The 20,078-nt window shown below is 35.3% G+C and overlaps 1 protein-coding gene across 1 annotated transcript in view; it reads left to right on the top strand.

Moving 5' to 3' along the window:
- Positions 1 to 20,078, top strand: part of DYNC2H1 (dynein, cytoplasmic 2, heavy chain 1) — a gene marked incomplete at its 5' end in the record, with an annotated part of 150,712 nt that overhangs the window by 68,757 nt on the left and 61,877 nt on the right. The window contains 10 exons of the mRNA XM_009072160.1: positions 931 to 1,065; positions 1,772 to 1,915; positions 3,562 to 3,651; positions 6,542 to 6,607; positions 10,061 to 10,111; positions 10,880 to 10,957; positions 12,315 to 12,446; positions 14,280 to 14,352; positions 16,422 to 16,582; positions 18,459 to 18,584. Coding sequence (XP_009070408.1) covers positions 931 to 1,065; positions 1,772 to 1,915; positions 3,562 to 3,651; positions 6,542 to 6,607; positions 10,061 to 10,111; positions 10,880 to 10,957; positions 12,315 to 12,446; positions 14,280 to 14,352; positions 16,422 to 16,582; positions 18,459 to 18,584 — 1,056 coding nt within the window. The remainder of the gene's footprint in view (positions 1 to 930; positions 1,066 to 1,771; positions 1,916 to 3,561; positions 3,652 to 6,541; positions 6,608 to 10,060; positions 10,112 to 10,879; positions 10,958 to 12,314; positions 12,447 to 14,279; positions 14,353 to 16,421; positions 16,583 to 18,458; positions 18,585 to 20,078) is intronic.

The raw sequence follows: 20,078 nt of genomic DNA, 5'->3' as shown, positions 1-20,078 counted from the left end.
TAAATTCAAGTTAATCTAAAGCAGCATTACCATTCCATCTGAAGTACTGTACTGGTTTTCTTCTGAAAGCCTTCTGAAAGTAAATGCAGAGGTGCTGTGGCAGTCTCACAGCTCACACTATGAGATTCCTCATGGCAGAATCAGATTCCTTGACAAAGCAGATGATCTTGTCCTGAACTTTTCTCTGGTAGAGAACTAAGTGCATTCTGCTACTCTAAGTGGTGGATCCCTGTTTCCAAATATCCTAAAACGCTGTTCTACAGGTGGGTTTTCAGAACTGACTTGACAGACAAAAAGCAAATTTTCTGTTGTTTGACTAAAAAAATGTATTGAAGTCTATTACTGAAGGTTAGTAAAAAGCCTAAAGTATTAGTGACTCATTCAAGCTTTTCCACTTCTTGTTAGAACTGAAATTAATTGCATGTTAGAACTCAGGGAAAATGTGGGGTAATCTCAAGGATTTTGAAGTGATCTCTGAAGGCAGAACTAGATTGTACTGGAATGTTTTTGAAGGAAAATGAGTCTATGAATGACTGGGTACAGGAAGTTGTTGCAAGTAGCCAACTTCAGGTTAGACTGATAGTTAAATAGAAGAAAAAAACCCCACCCTAATTTGTATTTACTATGGGGATTTTAGTACCTAAGACTCTGATCATGGAAATCATTCTCAAAAGCTTGCTTATGACTTGTGTTTCAGAACCTGGCAGTCTGGATTTTTGGAGTTCATTCTTGGGTTTTATTTTCCATGCTTCTTTAAAATAATATCTCAGTTTTTGTAGTAACCACCTGTTTTCTTGTACTCTTGAAATGCATTCAGTGATTCAGAAATATGTACAGGTCAAAAAGATAACAGCTTCCAAAATGGTTACTTTACTGGATTGGGCTTTTTTTTTTTTAATATAGGAAATTGCTTTTGGTTTTTTTTTCCAGGCACTGGCTACATCACAAGGAAATATACTAGAAAATAAGGATCTAATTGAATCTTTGAATCAAACTAAAGCAAGTAGTGCACTCATCCAAGAATCACTGGCTGAATCTCACAGACTTCAGAGTTTCCTTGATAAGGTAGAAGAATATTTTAATCTTTTATTACTGCTTTTTTCCTGTGAAAAATAGTCATCTTCTATATAGAGAAGATATGCACATCCACGGGAGTATAAGGCAAGTAACTAATTTTTTTGAGGAAATGGTATTTGGGATATTTTCAGTATTTTTAGTAGCTAAATTGGTTTGTTTTATATGTGCTGAATAGTTACACAATTTAAAGTGTGTCAATTTGAATTAAAGGAATTTTGGCAATAGTGGGTTTTGACTTTATATTTGCCATCTACTATTGCGAACATTATGGTTCATATGTATGTTCTTAATATATCCCTTGCTGTTGGAAAGGTTGTGATAGTTGGTGATGCTGTTCATCTGGCATGTGACAGATTACAGAGCTTTCTTCTGCGTTCTTGTTTGGTTTAAAATTTTCCATAGAATTTTGGCATGTGTTCTGTGATGGGAAGAGACCTCAGTGTCCTAGGGATTAATTTCCAACGTGATGTTCTTCATGTAAAGATTTTTTTGGCTAAAAATGTTTTCTGTCAATTTCGAAATGTAAATACTGTGTTGAAGTCTTGACTACTTGTCCCTCAATTTGAGGAACTGGAAAGGATTCAGTTTTCTCTCAGTGGGAGTTCTGTTTTCTCGGTGGGCTAAGTAAATGTTCATGCAGTTACCGGTAGGTGTCAGTAACGCTCCGGGTTTTTGTCTGTGTTTTTCTCCGCAGGAGAGAGACGCCTATCTCCCTTTGGCCGAGAGTGCCAGCAAGATGTACTTCATTATCTCCGACTTGTCCAAAATTAATAACATGTACCGCTTTAGTTTGGCGGCTTTCCTGCGGCTTTTCCAAAGGGCTCTGCAAAGCGAGAAGGTATTTTCTCTTCTCCCGAAGCTGTAAATGTGCAGAAGAATCAATCTTCTTTGATCCTTAGAATTTATTAGTCGCTCTGAACCTTTTTTTTAAAACAAGGCTATAATAAGTGATGATGAAATGTATAATAAGTATTGATGCTGAACTGTTGTGCTCTAGATATTCAGAATACATGCATGTGGAATTTTCAGCTATCTTATGTTGCATATAAATCATAAAAATTACTGTGCCATCTGAAAGCAAAGTAACTCTTACTTGTCGTTTCAGGCTTGCTCTTTGTCTAAAGTGAATTAGAAAAACCAGGGTTGATTATAACTTAACAGGAAGCTTTATTTAAATAAATTAGGGATCTAATTTGCTAATAGTGCTAATTCTGTTGATGAGGGGCAGAATAAGAAAAGCCATGGTTCAGTTACTCAAGGAAGATCAAAACTTTATCTACTTTTGTGCAGTTTGTAATCATGCCTGCAGCCTGTCTTGTTGAAAATGTAATTTTTATTTGTCTGTATTCTAATTGCCAGTATATTCTTATTGAAGCACAGAATGGATTTATTCCTTGTTACCTCACTCTTTACATCTAAATACCTACAATGAACAACAACACATTTTCTTTTTGTTTAGCTTCTCCAAAATTCATCATACTGCTCTTTGCTTCCACTTTAAAAAGGCATTCACCAACCTTTCATCATGTCTCCTTTGGATTCTCCTTTATTCTGGCATCTGTGATTACAACTTTCCTTCAGCTCTAATCACTACCAGGAACACATTTCTTACTCTGTCAACTTGCCCTCTTTAAAGTGCTTTACTTATTACTTCTTTTCCACAATATGAGGTTTTAACTGCTTGTTCTTACTTTCACACTCCTTCATAATTTCTTTTCTTCCTGCCTATTATGTTACCTATTTAAAGCTCAACCTCTGGTTTTGCCTTCATTGCTTACTTTCTTTTTCCTTCTCCCCTATCCAATTCTTCTTTTTCGCCAAGCAATCTTTTACATATGGGAAAGGTATTAGTTAAATCAGTTGCCCAACTGCCCTCCTTAAACTCATCTTTTCAAAATCCAGTATGGTAGAAAGGAACTCTTATTACCTGTTAGATACCCTGCCCCTTCCTTCTTTTGTCCTATCTTTCATTCAAGTTTTTCTTGTTCAAATTACTTTTTCAGTCTGTGAGCTTTGAAAGACTTACTATTTTCTACAATGTTAGTTTTGGTTGGGCCAAATTAATCCAGAAATTTAGGAACTACACTTAATATCACCATACCTGTTTAGAAGTATTAAATATCGTCATTCAATGCGTAAGCAATAATTTTACCAAGTCAAAACTAGAAGATTTTAAGAATATTTAATGTTAGGAGAAGGAACTGTTCCCCATTCTTTATGTATTTTCCTTATATACAAAGTTGTATAAAGTCCATAGTCAAGATATTAAAGGCCAAAATATTTTTTTCTTGATACTTCAGCATGAACTTCTCATTTAATCATCTACTCATGGATAGCTGTAGCTGTGTTTAAGAATATGTTATTAGAACAAGTAAGTGTCACTTAAAGTCCAGATTATTTGTGTCATTCTTCTGAAATTTACAAAGCCCATAGAAAGATTTTTACTTATACATGAATTTTTTAAATCCAGAATTTCTCTTTTAGTATTCAGGTAATCCTGAGGAAAGAATCAAGTTGCTTCTTGGCTCATTGAAACATACAGTGTATGAATATGTTTGTCGTTGTTTGTTTAAGGTAAGATTGTATTTTTTTTCTGGCTTTTGTAAAGTACACTGGGTTTGAAAGTATTTCAGCAGCCAACATTTGATCTACTTCACATAAGCAGTATTGTGCAATGGATACAAAAATTACGCTAGCAATATTTAACATGCAAAATGAGGAGAATTAAAAGTTAGGATATGACAAAATTAAAATTGCTTATGCATAGTTGTCCACAGACCTCCTCCTGTCTGCCTCATTCTGGGTTTATAGCCAGTCCTGGGCTTCACTGTCCTCTGAGCACTCTTTTTCTCTTTGCTCTTATTTCTAGCATTCCTCAGTATGAGTGTTTGACCTAGCTGTCATGATAAAATTTTGTGTGATTATTTGGTTTCGGTTTATGCTGTTTTTTTTTTTCTTTAAAGAAAACAAAAAAACATAAAATTTTGTGTGATTATTTGGTTTCAGTTTATGCTGGTTTTTTTTTCTTTAAAGGAAACAAAAAACAACTCATGGTGATAATCTCCTTTCTCTGTTCACAGTCTCTCACAAAGCTCTGTCTGTTCCCTTGTTCCTCCGTGTAATGTTCTTAATGTATTTCTCAATGAGGTTGCTTTTCTCTTCTGCTTTCATATTGAAAACCTAGGATAGATATGCCTTTCATTTTCAGTTTTAATTTTTAATTTCACTTGGAATTGTCATAACAAGAAGTGTTTGTCTTGTAGTACCAGGCTGAGTAGTGCATAGCAGGTCTTCATAGATGGTTGTAGTAGTAGTTCAAGTCATGCAAGTCTGGAGTTTGATCAGTGAGAATGGAGAGATCTTGAAAATTTTGCACCACCTCCTCCCCTCTCCCCCAATCTAGCGACACTTTATTGAGGGTAGAGAGGTAGCAGTTATTTTTAAGGATTTTTGTTTATCAAAGTCCAAGTGGATTCTCATTAGATATTCTCATAATAATTTGATGTCTTGTTAGACGTCATGAATATGTGAAGCCTTCCATGAAGCCATTGCATCTTGCTAATATTGGAAGGCAGCTGTTTTTATATGTATGAAAAGATTAGAGATTTCAAATGCAAGGCACAGAGAAAATATTTGGAGCAGGAGAGATTTTAACTATGAGTGATTGTAGCTTAGAAAATACTGAAAGTGTGTTACCATGCAGCTTCAAACTAATGGTCCATCCAGTTTAATATTGTGTTGTAAGAGTGGAGAAAACAAATAAGCTCCTCACACCATCAGCAATTCACTGCTAATTCTACCTTTTATCCATGAACATTTTTAAAGACTGCTGTGATACTGGGACTTCACTAGTATCTTTGTAGAAGGTATAACTGATGCAAGTGTATACATTTTTAAGCTCATTAGAATTGGGAAGGGTGGTTTGCCTGTCTGTGGCTCATATTTATATTTGTGTATGGATAAGCTTCATGTATGCTACTACACAAAGTGATACCAAGAAATTTTCCTGAGCACTGAAACTGACCCCCCTGTACTGTTAGTTTGTCAAAACAATTGCTGTGACAGTTTTGACCAGGGACAGTTAATATTCTTCCAAACAATTCTCATTCAAGTTTTGGATAGTAAATCATCCAGGGAGCATCCTAATAGGCAGTTTGCATTTGAATTTACTTGCAGGCGTTATCTGAGAAGATGAAAGATTTGAATGGTGTGGTTTGTTCTCAGTGCCATGTGATGTTCATGTATGGATTTTATTTATCAATAAAATGAGAGCTTCAGTGCCTTGCAGTTTGACACTGACTCCTGGTAGGGGCTTGTTTGCTCTCTACTTCTACTCCTGTAATAAAATATATTGTCCTTTATTTGCTTCAGATGTATTCCTGGGGACAATTTGTGCCATATAGTTTTGTAATGGAAAGAATTAATTTAAATGAAACTATTTTAAAGCAGGAAGCAACTTTATCAATATCCATAGGGATGCTGAGAGTTTGTTGTGACTGCCATCATAAATTTCTGCACTTATGCTAATTCAGTTCAAAGCAGCTGTGGCTCATATGAATCAAGTTATATACAGCCTCCTAGTAGTTTCCAAGATCAGTCATTCCAAGATAACTAAATATAGTAAGGTTATGGTCTCTAAGCCACATCTATCCCTTTAGTCAGTCAACCGTAATTCTGGAACCTAATAACCAGGTAAATTGTTAAATGTGCGTCTGTGTTATTCAAAGTATAGATGCAGATATGGTTGAAATTACTTTTACGGCACATGAGCAAACTTCCCAAACATGATGAACACCTTGAACACATTTTGGAAGCCTCAATCTAGGTTTCTGACTGGTCCTGATTTTACAGGGTATGAACTTCCAGTTTTTCAAGTTGACTTCATTGCATAATAATCTATGCTTTCCAGCACAGCTTTGGTTTGGACAAAGGTACCACAGTTTTAACAAGCCAATATTCTTTTAAAAAATGTCTTGAATGTCTGCATGTTTTATTCCTTGGCTCTATTAAATCCTTATCCCTGGTTTATTGCTCCATGGCTCAGAGGCTGGTTGAAATTCAAGTGATGTAACAGACCTAGGAAAAAGTCAGATTAAGACAGTTGTTTTGGGGTTTTTTTTTGTCAAAAATTTCTGTTTCAAAAATTTGCTGTAAGAAGATTTCAAGCATTTTCTATGCACACCTTAAAAAATAATGGATTCTGTTCAGTATATTTGCTTTTTTTACAAGGACCTGTTTCTTCTTCTTCACTTGAATTTATATGTACAGAGATACAGGGTTTGGGTTGGTATTTGTCTCTAAGTTGCAAAGGTATGTAGCAATTTTTAATTAGGATATGTGCCATTAAGTCATTATTATGGAATTAGAGATGTTTTATTAATCAAATGTTGTTACTTATTCAAAAAAAAGCAAAAAGGTGACTTTGGCCAAGCATATAAATACATTTTTCCTACTTTTATTTCAGGCTGATCAGCTAATGTTTGCTTTACATTTTGTACGAGGAATGCACCCTGAACTTTTTCAAGAGAATGTAAGTGCTAGAGGAGGAAATCCCCAACTATTTTACTTACGCTTAATATTAAGAGTAAATAAGTTTTGGTCAGTCAGCATAGAACTTAGGATTTTAGATTTGTGTACTACTATTTTGCTATGATAGTTACTTTTGGATGTCAACAATGTATTTATGAGGTTCAATGTGAAGATTGTCCTAAGAAAGGTAGGTAAATGGATGCCTTTTAAATAGGGGTCTGAAAAATATGTTTATGGAAGGTTCTTGCAGGTTTTTTGCAGGCACTAATATAAGTGTTTCCCTCGACTGTGGTGCTAGACATTTATGCCTCCTTCCTGTTAAGTATAGTTTATTTATAAATAAAATGATATATATACACCTGTTCCACTGTTTCACTGTGACCAAGCGTTGCTTGCACATTGTGCCTTGGTATTGGAATTCAGAAAAGGAGTGCAAGGCTAGGGAGAAATTAAGTTAAAAAATCTGGTTCTGCAACCTGCAATTGATGACACTTAAAGTGAAGAGGCTTCCCAAAAGTTGAAGTAATGAAGACGTCTTGTGCATTTCAGCCATTGATTCTTCAGAGTCTAAGAAGTCTTTGGATCAGTAATCATTAATTTAACAGTATTCAAGAGTGCTCTGTACAGGCAATGTCCTGCTTCTGTGTTGTTCTCTGACCATATAAGTATTGGATTCTTTCTGTCTTTGAGAGGAATGATGAACTCATCCCAGAATGGTTTATATTTTTTATAGCATAGTGGGATGCAGTAGATAGAGGTTCAAACCACATTTAATAAAAATGGCTGTCCATTCAGTTTTCAGGCAAGGGCCACATTATTAGTATAGTCATAAAAACTGAGAAACATCATGTGACATTTTTCACAGTGGTTGGAGTGAGCTCTAATCTGAAAATGCCTCATTTGTGGGGAATTTACCTGTTTACATGCTACCCAATTCCCAACAGACCTGCAGCAAAGCTTAAGTACTGCTAACCCTTATTTCCATAGGGCAACATGCAGCTCAGGTGTAGCAAGTTCCTCTCTTTGGGTGTTAGATAACACTTTTGCCCAGCACAGAGGTTTATAGTGAATTTACATGTTTCTGGTAAAATGATACTTTTAGTGGGGATTGAATTGGTGACTACAATTTAAAGACCTGTAAAAATTCATCTGAGCAGGTTATCCTAGACTGTTGTTGTAGGAAACAGGAGAAAAAACACCATACCTGTCAAAGAAGCAATTAACTTAATCATAAATTAATTTTGTTAAATGGGTCAGATGGTTTACTGCTAAAATTACTTACTTTTCTCCATTGCCCTTACAGGCAGACTAGAAAAGCTACATGAGATGCAGATGCCATTGTTATAGTTGTCTGTAGTGTAGTCAAATTAATCCTGTAAAGTCTGCCTGCAGTGGAACAATATGCATAATTGACTTACTACAATTGCTTAAATATGGGTGAATAGCCTGAGTCAAGACACATTGAATTATCTAAAATACCCACATGGAATGGTGAGACAAAACTATGGCTTTTTGTACTAGAAGCTGGAAACCAGAAGAAGCATCAAATGGTAGTAGATGTCAGTTCACTAGAGAAGAGTCCATTATAGGGAAAAAGGTAAAAATCAGATAATACCTTTGAGGGAAGTAGTGGAAGTTGATTATATGAAGGAGTGAGCCTCAGGTACAAGGTTTAAGAAAGGTTGGTTGAAACCTTTTGATGTTACGAATGTAATATAGTTTTGTGGCAGACACATGGATTACCAAAGTGAAGTCCTGTTTTTTCAGCAGTGATACTGACTGATAAAAATAACTCATATTAATCTTGTTGGTGGAAGCTACCTGGCTACACTTCATTATTAGAACCTCCCCATTTCATCTTTATTATTTTTTTGAGCTTCTGAAAATATGTTGCTTTCTCTTTCTTGAGTTTCGAAAGTCATGAGGGAAGCAACTTGCAAATAGTTTTCTGTTTAAATTAAAGCCTGTCTTCTTAAAGTGTTTCTACAGCCTTATGTGTTTGTTTTTATTGTTTAGTGTACATTTCCATCAGCGATTAGAGCTCTTAGACAACTTAATCTAGGTTATATATAATGCACATTTCTGCAGTATCTGAGTACTCGAGAATGAAACCAGGCAAATAATGCCAATAATTTTCTTACTTGTCTGAAAGGTAGAAGTTACTTTAATTAAATTGTTAAGAGAAGACTGCTTTTGCAAAATATTTAATGAGGAGAAGGAAGCTGAAGTAGTTATTCTTTTAAAGTTATTTCTTTTAAATCTTTTAATGTGATGAGACTAGAAGTTGCTTATTATGCTGCTAGAGAATTTAGTATTCTAAGTCCCTGTCCCAGAAGAGTTCAACTTTCTGCAATTATGAATTTCTGCACAGTGATGAGAAATTTATGGTACAACTAAAACAGTATATTACAGAATACCTGGGTTCTTAGTAGAGACTTTTTTTTTCTGAATCAATATATATAGATTTTTCTGACGTAGTTTTATATGTCTCTACATATTATACTTCTGCATTTCTTCATAAAAATATTGCACATGTTTTGGTTATAAAACCAAAAAATAATTCATATATTTTTATGTGCACAAGCAATTTCTCTGTAATTAGGAGACAAACATCAGTTTGCAACTGAAGGAGAGAGTTGTTACAAGACACAACTAGATGAATAGGTGCAAAAAACTATGCTGTGGCTTATATCAGTAGTACTATATAGTTAATATAGTTAGTACTATAGTAGTACTATATATGTTACTATTGTCTTTAATTTAAAAAATCTTTATAATAGAATTACAGATATTTAGTATGCAAATTTTCAATACTTATGAAGAATTTTTAGTACATTTCTTCCCACCTCCAAATATAGGATTATGTAATTTCTAGTGGTTTTAAATACTTATGTAATCTATTTACAGTGATTTAAAGGTGTCTTCCTGGATACCAAGTCTAGAAGATTTAATAAATTAAATTTACATTTCCCTTTTGTAGTGCAACCAAAGTATTTGTAATGTCACTTTATTATATTAAGTATTCTTCCTATTCTAAAATGTACATCTTCTGGATATTGTGCCATGAAACACTGTTGAATGATGGATTCTGCAGATACATGTTCTGTGAGGGCTGCTGGTGCACTATGTGTGTCCTTGCGAGGCACATTTGTTGCTTCTTTATAGCCTGTAGTTAGGCAGTCTGAGTGGGAGCTGTGGGTGTTAAGAAACTCTTAGACTTCACCTTTGCTTCTTTTTCTTATGAAGCACTCCAGTCACTTAGCTGGGATTCTGCAAAAGGCATTACTTACTGGTAGTATTACCTGGCTTTTAAAAAATGACTTAGAACTCTTTTCACAATCTAGGATTTAATTTGTTTATCTTCCTGCTCTGCCTCATGCTACTGCATGTTAATCTTTATTCTTAAAGATGTCTTGTGACTCACCTGAGTTGTGTATTTATTTATTCCCCCTAGGAATGGGAGACTTTTACAGGTGTGATCGTTGGTGATACCGTAAGAAAATCAGTAAGCTGCATTTATTTGTGTATTTTAAAATAAGGAACGTTTACTTCAATCCTGAAAAGTTAAAGTTGTGTTCTTATGATATTGTTTAATTACTTGTATTCATACATTAAAGAAACAAGTAACTTCTCACATAGTAATATAAACATATAGTTTTTTTGAACTTTTTGAAAAATGCAACTGATTTTCTAATTTGCATAACTTTTTACCTTTGTTGCCTTTTTTCTTTGTACGTCTGAAGAGGTTTTCAGCCCTCTTCTGTAACTAGAATCAGTGTTTCTGAATCCCTCCTTCTCCTGGAATTATATATGAATTGTATTTTTTGTGTGGATTGATGGAGTCCAGCTATGTGAAATCTGTTTGTATAATGGAATTATATATGAATTGTATTTTTTGTATGGATTGATGGAGTCCAGCTATGTGAGATCTGTTTGTATAACGAAATTTAGTATTAGTCTTACCTCTAACCCACATAACACACGATTAGCAAATGCTAATGTGTATGTTTCGTATTTAAATAATTGGTAGTAGTCTTACCTCTAACCCACATAACACACAATTAACAAATGCTAATATGTATGTTTTGTATTTAAATAATTGGTAGCTTTTGTTTTGCTGTGCCATTTACGAACTTAGCAAAGGACTACAGAAAGATTGCTGTTGGGAATGCTATTTCTATTGGAAACACGAGTTTCACAATATTATTACTGAATATAGAGTTTCACAAAAATTTGTATAACATGTATGTGTATTCTCACTTGCTTCAATAAGGATTCACAAAGAAGTATTCGTGACCAGATTCCCTCCTGGATAGAACAGGACCGAGCCTGGGCAGTAGCATCTTTAAAGGTATACATTACATGTGTTGAATTTAACTTTAAATGACTTTGTTTCTGACAAATTGCAATTTGTACTTGAATACTCAAGTATGTACGTGTCAGAGGGAAATGGTTTGTTATTTTAAACTGTTTATCCAGAAACCATGGCTAAATATATACCCACTTGGCCCAAAAAAAAAAAGTGTTTGTTTTTTCATTAATTTAATCTCATTTTTCAGAGCCTTTTCATATACATTTTTGCCCCACATAACAATGAATTTCAGTGTATGTGAATGAACCTGCCATCTTACTGAAATTAGAAAATACTATAAGTCTGCGTAAGGTACTGCAATTTTTATAGATAGAAAAGTATGCACATGGCTAAATATATACCCACTTGGCCCCCCCAAAAAAATTGTTTTTTCATTAATCTCATTTTTCTGAGCCTTTTCATATTCATTTCTGCCCCACATAACGATGAATTTCAGTGTATGTGAATGAATGTTCCATCTTACTGAAATTAGAAAATACTGTAAGTCTGCGCAAGGTACTGCAATTTTTACAGATAGAAAAATATGCGGAAGAAAAATTCCAATGAATATTTAAGTTGCATGTTTCTCTGATGTAATAACTTTCACTAGCCACTTCATATTGTATTAAAAGCCATAAACTGTTACTTGAGAAACTAGTTTTCTCCTCATCAGGTATTCCTGTACATATTTACTGGTGTTTCAGAGTTTGTTATTGCTCAGATTGAGTAATTCCATGCTAAAACAAAAACACTTTCTTGTATTGGTTCCTCCTACTATAGTCAGTGTTGAAGTCCTCTGATCCTGAAGGGAGCTAAATACTAGGAAAATACTAGTCCTTGAAATTCTGGCTTAGACTCTTCTCCTCCTGCACATACCTCAGCAGCAAGAATGAAACCTTGACCAGTCTTCAGGAAGAACTTTTGCTCCTAAACCCAGAGTTCATTATTTAATTTATTTTCAACTGGGGATCAGGAACAATCACAGTAATGGTGTGGCAAGCATGACAGTTAAGTGTTTAAACAAACAGAAAGTGAGTAACTGAGTGAATCAGTAGCATGTACTGATAGAAAAAGAACTTGATCATCACTAAAGAAAAGGACTACAATTGGGTAGAGCCCGAAGTTTAAAACCAAAAGTTGAAAACCAAAAATATAGTGCAAATACAGACTTAGCATTTCCAGGGAATAGGTAAACAGTTTTAAAATAAACTCTTTTCTTCTTTAACTCCAAGGATAAGATTAAATTATGTGATAAGCACAAGTAGTGGTCATAGTGGTATTTGGAAATTAATTAAAATATGCAACATCCAAATGGCTATTCTTCTTTATAGTTAAATACACATTGTTTGTTTTATAGATTTCTCTCCCAGCTCTCTATCAGACGCTTTGTTTGGAAGATGAAAATCTGTGGCACACTTTTTCTCAGAGCTCTGTGTGTGAACAAGACTTTCCATCTACTATCTTAAAAAGAATTTCCTTATTTGAGCAGGTAATATTTTTATCTATTATATTAATTATGAGTTCAGCATTAAAAGTAAATTTTATATCCAGGCCAGGTTGAATTATGTGCAGTGACAGTACCTACATTGTCTTACAGCTTAACTGGTCTTTTTAGTCTAAGGATTATGTATTTTTTTTTACTGTTATGCATATTTAGTTCTCTGTTATCTGAGCCTGTTTTGTGTTGGTCTATTAGCTGCAACTGAGTATACCCTGTAAGGTAACAAGTTCTTTAGTAATCACAGAATTAATTTTATGAATAGATATTAAATTCTTTCATGGTTGCTTTGTTACTGCTGAATGTGTCAGCCTGTTGAACATCTTTAATTCATCATTAAATGTGCAAACTCACACATCTGACTGAAAACCACAAAACGCAGCAGCAGCCCCTTCTTTTTAGAATAGTAGTCATGAAATCTGGCTCTTCCTGAAAGCCTAGTGATAGAGAACTCACCAAGGTGAGTTCCTTCCTCCAGCCTGGGATCCTTCTCCATGGAAAGAGAAAAATCTCATACCCATTGTGTTTATGGAAGAAAGGGTGTTAGATGCTTTCAAGTGACACTATGATTTTTCCTTTGAAGTCACTTCATGTAAAGGAGCATCCAAAGAAGGAATGGGGTATAAGACAACGTAGTTTCATGCTGGTTGGCTCTTAAGGACTCTCTATTTGGAGTTTTTTGTTAGGGTTGGAAAATTTCTAAAATAGCATGCATTGAATTTAGAAGCAAGTCATATTTGATTCGATGAAATACAGAAGAGCATTTCTTATGTGTGTGATGTGTTGTCATAAAAATTCTGCATTTCTGGTAAAATAAGTCTGGAATGATCAGCATATCTAGTTCCTTGCACAGAAAGTATTAAGAATGTTTCTGTTGATGAAATATACTTAAACTATGTGGTTAGATGATACGCCACTCATAAATTAGTTTACTTAAAAATGGGGCAGTGCCACTTAGTGTAATGCCAAGCTTAAAATGTAGTACATTCTTAAAAATCTAATGAAGTTACTTTTTTCTACCCAAACTATATAATATCCAAAACAGATATTCCAGACTTGGAAATCGGCATGTGGTGGTAGATTCAGAATTGTGATTTACAGGTCTGCAAGGGGGTAGGAGATGGGGTGGTGATTTTTAACAAGTAATTTCTACTGAAGCTGTATCAGTGTACTCCAGTTCCCTTCACTGGACACGTGCAGGAAGGTAGCTGAAAAACAGGTAGCTGGTTGAGAAACTGCTAATTTAATTTGTATCTGACTTGCTTAATTATTCATATTCTGTAGTCTTTTGAAGAACAGTAGCAGCATCTGCAGAACTAGGAGGTTTGAAAGTCAGAATGTCTCAGAAAAAGAAGTTAGATATAAAACTCTTAATGGTGTGCTTAAACAAAGGGAACCCTTTCCAAATGGATTATTGTACTGTACTACTGTGCTGAAATCAGACACATTAGTATTCCAGTTAGGACATTACTGCCTATATACATGCACAGAATTTAGATTACTAGTGTAAAGCCAAGTTTGCTTTCTGTAATTCTAGCTACTTACGTAGCTACCTTTTTCTAAAATATTGTAGGGAAGGTTCTAGTTTATGAATGGACATTAGATAGATATCTGTCTTCTGAGTCTACTAAGCTACTTACAAAAGAACAATTGCAGTAGATTATCTTGGAAAGGAATGATCAAACAACTCTATATATTCAGAGAAAACAACTTTGTTCTTAAGATAGGTTTAAAGAGTTCAGCCTTCTTAGAAGAGTCTTGCATTTTAAATTGTCACTATACACTTTTATAGACTCATCTCCCCTGAATGTATTTTATTTTAAGGTCCTTGTGGTCCAAGCTGTCCGACCAGACAGGCTACAGAGTGCCATGGCTCTTTTTGCATGTAAAACCCTAGGTAAGTTAATTTTTTTTGGGTCAAAATCAGCTGCCTATTTGCACCAAGACTGGTATTTTCAGGATTGAGGTATAGCTGCTCTGTTAAACGTTATTAGTAGATAGAGAGGATACTTTGATCATGGTAAGTGTACAAGGCCCATGGTGACAATGTCCCTGCCTGTTGGAAGCGAATGGCAAGTGTGGTCTGCAGTGCTTGTGGCTCAAAGCCCAGCAGACACCTGAATGCAGAGTAAGTTTATTCACCCACTTACTGTCTTCCAAACCTTAATGTATTACATAAATTGCTTAGGTCTATTTTGATACCAGCTCCTTGGAGGCATCAGGGAATGGTTTTTGATGAATGAAGCTACAGCCTCACTGAGGAAGGCAGAATACCATTGAGTCCATTTGGAGTTTCAAAACCAGCAAATTATCCACAAATCATCCACAAATTTGTTATGCATATCAGTGAGATTTTATTTTGAGATCATGCCGTAAATCATGACTAGTGCTTCCTAACAGTGAGATTTTATTTTGAGATCATGCCATAAGTCATGACTAGTGCTTTCTAGCTAATAAAAGGGGTCACACTTGTATGAATATTTTTTAATTTTTTTTTACCATGTCTTTTTCAGGGTCCTTGCCCTGAAACTACTTAGACAAACTTTCACTTAGTTCGAAAGGGAGCCATAAAGTTTCTAATCTCCTTTGACTGCTTTCCTGTGAGAAAAATGAATTCCGAAAGTGCTGTAATAGGCTTTCACTTCTGTTTTATTCAGATATTTTTTCTTTTTTCATCTTTTACATATATTTATAAATTTATGGATGAAGAGGGATTAAAATAATTTCTTTTGAAGATAAGGTGCATAAGAATTTTCCATGAATGTATTTTGTAGGCATCCAAAGTATGCTTATTTCTTTATTTTACATGCTGTACTGAAATGCACCATATCAGGTTGAGCCCTTCTCTGATGAATACAGGCTGAGAGAGTTGGTTTTTTTCAGCCTGGAGAAGAGAAGACTCTGGGGAGGCCTTAGAGCAGCCTTCCAATACCTAACTTAAAGGTGGCACACAAGAGTTCTGGAGAGGAACAATTTACGTGGACATATAGTGACAGGAAAAGGGGGAATGGCTTTAAACTGAAAGAGAGTATGCTTAGATTACATGTTGGAAAGAAATTCTTCCCTGTGAGGGTGGTAATGCACTGGTACAGGTTGCCCAGGGAATTTGTGAATGCCTCATCCCTGGAAGTGTTCAAGGCAAGCTGGATGGAGCTTTGAGCAACCTGGTCTGGTGGAAGGTTGAAACTAGATGATCTTTAAGGTCTGTTCCAACCCAAACTCTTCTGTGATTCTATGGTAGAAACTATGTAGTGTTGTTCTATGGGGAACATAGAATAGCTCCAGTCTGAAGGCAGACTGTGCCCTCAAGGAAGTGTGTATTCCACTTTTAATAGCTGTGGCATGGGTGTTGCTGATTTGAGCTCTTCTGTCGTGTTATATGTTGTGATTTGCCATTGAACCTAACATTTCACTCTTTAAGAACTATTCTACAGATACGTGAAAATACGTGGTTGACACAATTTATGATACACTTATACACATAGCTTTGGGCTCATGTATAAATGACTTGCGTATGCTAGGTCAACATTATAGCCATTTGAGTTGTATATTAAAACAAATAGTAGATGTAAATAATCATAGTACCAAGAATTGTGTAAGTCTAATAATTAAGGTTCTCAGGACAATACGGAGAGCAGTTCTGCATATGGACATACTGCAATTACTTTTAGCAAATAACATAGCTTCTCATTCCACACCTCTCTTTTTATATGTTATATGTTTATAAAGACTGCAGTTTATATTTGTAAAGCTGGAAATCCAGGCACTGTTTTGGTGATTGTGTGTTTTTCTTATCAATATAAGGTGTCTTCTACCTTCATATTGTAAGCATTTTTTTTCTCTTTTTAAGACCAGTTTTATAGTCTCCATTGAACAGAACCCTGACAGCCTGATGACCTCTAAAGTGGTTAATGAAGCACTCCATCATGGGTAGTCACTTTAATTCTGTAATAATTCTAATTCTAGGAATTAAAGAATTATCTCCATCACCTCTGAATATGAAACGTCTGTATAAAGAGACTCTGGAAATTGAGCCCATCTTGATAATAATTTCTCCTGGTGCTGATCCTTCCCAAGAGTTGCAGGAGCTTGCCAGTGTAGAAGGAAATACTGAGTGCTACCATCAGGTCAGTCTTAGATAAGAATAACTAACACAAAAAACCCAGAATGTGTAAAATTTTACTGTAGTAATACCTGGTTTACATCTTTTTCCAAGGATGGTAGTATGTAAAAGCATAGTTTGATGTCTTTGTGTTTGCTGTTCCCACCTGCCTTGACACTGACTTCTCGTTCCACTAGCAAAATGGTTTGGCAGAGAGAGACACAATTAGTCATCTTCACAGAAGCAGAATCCACATAAGAGATATTCCTCCAACTTGGAGAAGGAAAAATGAGAAGATAGATGGAAGAGAACAAAAGAGTCTGAGAATTGTTATATATATTCTGTAACATTATCTTTTTTAGTGTGGAGTAATTGAAATATAAAGAAAACTAGGCTTCATAATTTCCTCTGCTTATAGGACTTGCATATGTCTTTCTTCAACAGAAAACATAAATTGGTTGTTCAGTATTCTTGAATACTTTGGTGTTTTGTGAAATTCTTTAAAATATTTTGTGAAATTTTACATCCCTGAAGGCTCCCAAGAATCCACTAGACAAAGCCCTCAGCTCCTGGTCTGGTCTTTCATTGCTGGCCCTACTTTGAGCAGGAGATTGGACTAGAGACCTTCCAGGATCCATTCCAATTAAAATTACTCTGTGATACAAGTGCTTTCCTAATATTCCCAGTACATAGCACCAATATGCTTTATACCTTTCTGTAAAAACATTATTTCCTTCTGTCATTTGAAATATTCAGGGGAGGGAAGTTGATCACTGGTTAGCATAGAAATGGAAAATGTCAAGTTTAATGTTGCTTTTAAATAGGCCTTGAAATTGTTCTTTTCCTGGAATATGCACTGATGTAATATATTTTTCCCATCAAATTGTAAATATTTAGATCCTACTGCCAACTTATCTAGCTGTGAACATTCCATAATGCATATTTCTTACTCTGCCACATGGTTTTTTATGTCTGTCTCTAAATATCCTCTACATGTTGAACCTTAAGGATAGGTACTCAAAGCTAAATCATATGCAAGTTGCCCTACTAATTAGAATATTTTGTTGTTATTTTTTTCCTGCACTTTCTTATGCAGGTTGTTAGAACATAAAAGATCAGTTTCATCTTTGTTGAATTATTTCACATATGGGATATTGAACAGATCGCTAGATTTGTGTGGTCTGCTACCATATTGTCTGGTGACTTTCAGATATCTTCTTTTGGCTATTTGAAATAATTTCAAGATATTATACTCAGCTTTATTTAGGCAGAGGGTAATAATGCCAAGACAAGACTTTTCAGGTTGGCTAAGACCACTTTGTTTTCAACTCGTTTGATTCAGGGCGTTTTGTTACGCAAAGCTTTCAAATAGATTCTAAGGTAGAACTAATATGGCACCATAAAAAATAAAGAACTGTGTGTTAAACTATTCATATATGTCAGTTATAAAGAGAACAATCTTAGGCTTTGACTCATCTTAATATGAGTGTTTCTCTTTGAAAGAAGTACTCCTAACTTCCAGTCAAAAGAAACTTTGTTCTCATTTCTCTCTTGTTTTTTTGTATCAGCAGTTCTGCAGAAATACAGGTTAGTCACTGATATTTAGATTGCTTCTTCAGTTCCCAAGGAATACCATCAGCTGTCACCAAGTGGTGTATATTCTTTTCCATAAAAAGACTAGGTAATGTTGTTTGTTAAGAAACTCCAGTTATGTTGCAAAGAAAAACACTGCTTTCCTTAGTCTTTTCTCAACTTCAGTAGCCTATCACATTAGAGAAAATTCTGGTTATCTTTAGTATTCCTTTGTTTATATATGCATCCTAACTTGAAAACACAATTTTGAGTTTTGCTGTTAAATGACATATGGTAAATTCTTGATACAACTGTGTCTGTCATTTCAGATTGCAATGGGCCAAGGCCAAGCTGACCTGGCTATTCAAACTTTAAAAGAATGTGCACGTAATGGAGAATGGCTGTGTTTAAAGAACCTGCATCTCGTTACATCTTGGCTTCCTGTATTGGAAAAGGTGAGGCTACCTGGAGAAGAATATATTGGAAACCAGACAAAATTTGTGTGCAACATTGCTGAAGCATTTCAGGCATTTCCATGGTGATGTTTAAAATTGCAGTTTAAAAATAAACCTTTGCAGCTTTCTCAGTTGTGAATAAGGTGAAATGCTCCAGATCTAGGCAGCTCCTTTCTGTGAGTGCTCTAATTTTCTAGAGGATTTCTGCCACAATGAGTGGGCACATGCTCCAGCTAGGACTTCTGGTACTTTATGGGATACTGCCCATGTTTGCTGAACTCTGAATCTCTGTATGCTCGATTTCCAACCCTCCTCCCTCCCCCTCCCTGCCCCAGTTCTAGGACTTTATTTTGAGTAGTCCTTGTTTTGTGTAGCTTGGTTCTGAGTCACTAAGAGGTTTTTGCTAATTTGAGATTAAAATGTCTAGTAACACACTTTTGGCATGTAAAATCATGAACTTCCTAACTAAAAGTAATTTTGTATGATACATTTTTCGTGTATATCTCTGTGAAATCCTTGAAACAAATTGGCTCAGAAGAAAATTGGGAAATTCCTATCAACAGTTCCTACAGTCTTAATTTTCCCATTTTCAGTGATTTTTCATGATGTGTACTGCACAGGTGTTAGCTTGGAGTTTGTCTCCTCTCTAGGAATGACTGTGTGCTATGCATGTGTCTTTAAAATTCCTATAATCCAGTTTGAAAAAATGGACAGGAAAAGCAAGATAGCACTGATGTGTGTCACCTAGGCCGTGCAAGATAGTGAACAGTAAGGAATTGTCTTGTAAGCCTCTTGCTGATTACAGAATTTCAGATCTTGTATTAAAATATGGATATGTGTCAGGAGGTTCTTATTCCTTCCACAAGAATATAATACTGAACATGTTAAACTTCCAACTGAGCTTAATATAGGCTGAGATTGGCTGATGTTTGATTCTGCACATCCCCTTGTCTGTTTTGCATACATTAGCAAGTATGAGGCTTATGTAATTCTTATGTTTGAACATCCTCTTAAGAGACATCTGCATATTTATAATTCAGTTCCATCCAGGTACATAAATTTACTTCTCCCAGTCTTTCCATTTAAGAAGATGAAATATAGCTTCTGGCCATTGAGAGCTTTATCAATATGAAAATGATACCTTCACAGCTTACAACTTACCACCCTCAGCTGTCTTCTAGGCAAGCACGGTGTGTCAGAGGATGCATGCTGCTGCTGATTGTGCTTGAACCAGCATGTGAATTTCCATGTTTTCTTTTCCCAAAACTCCTGCTTCTAAGGCTCTGGATCATTTTCATATCTTGTCTTGTCTCCCATAGCATCCTCATAGACGAGCTGATGCAGTACAGGCCTGAATGCACCACAGTGAGGTAGACTGAAAAGTGGCCTAATCACATTACTCAGCGGGTTATTGTCAGTGTCAAAAAGTCCAGCTGGAGTCACTGGTGGTGTGCTATTAGCATCGATGTTGTAGCCAACATTGTTTCACATCTT

This window comes from Acanthisitta chloris, unplaced genomic scaffold, assembly GCF_000695815.1.
Source record: "Acanthisitta chloris isolate BGI_N310 unplaced genomic scaffold, ASM69581v1 scaffold7743, whole genome shotgun sequence".
Lineage (NCBI taxonomy): Eukaryota > Metazoa > Chordata > Aves > Passeriformes > Acanthisittidae > Acanthisitta > Acanthisitta chloris.
Note: the sequence above shows the minus strand (reverse complement) of the source record. Positions and strands in the feature narration are given on the sequence as shown.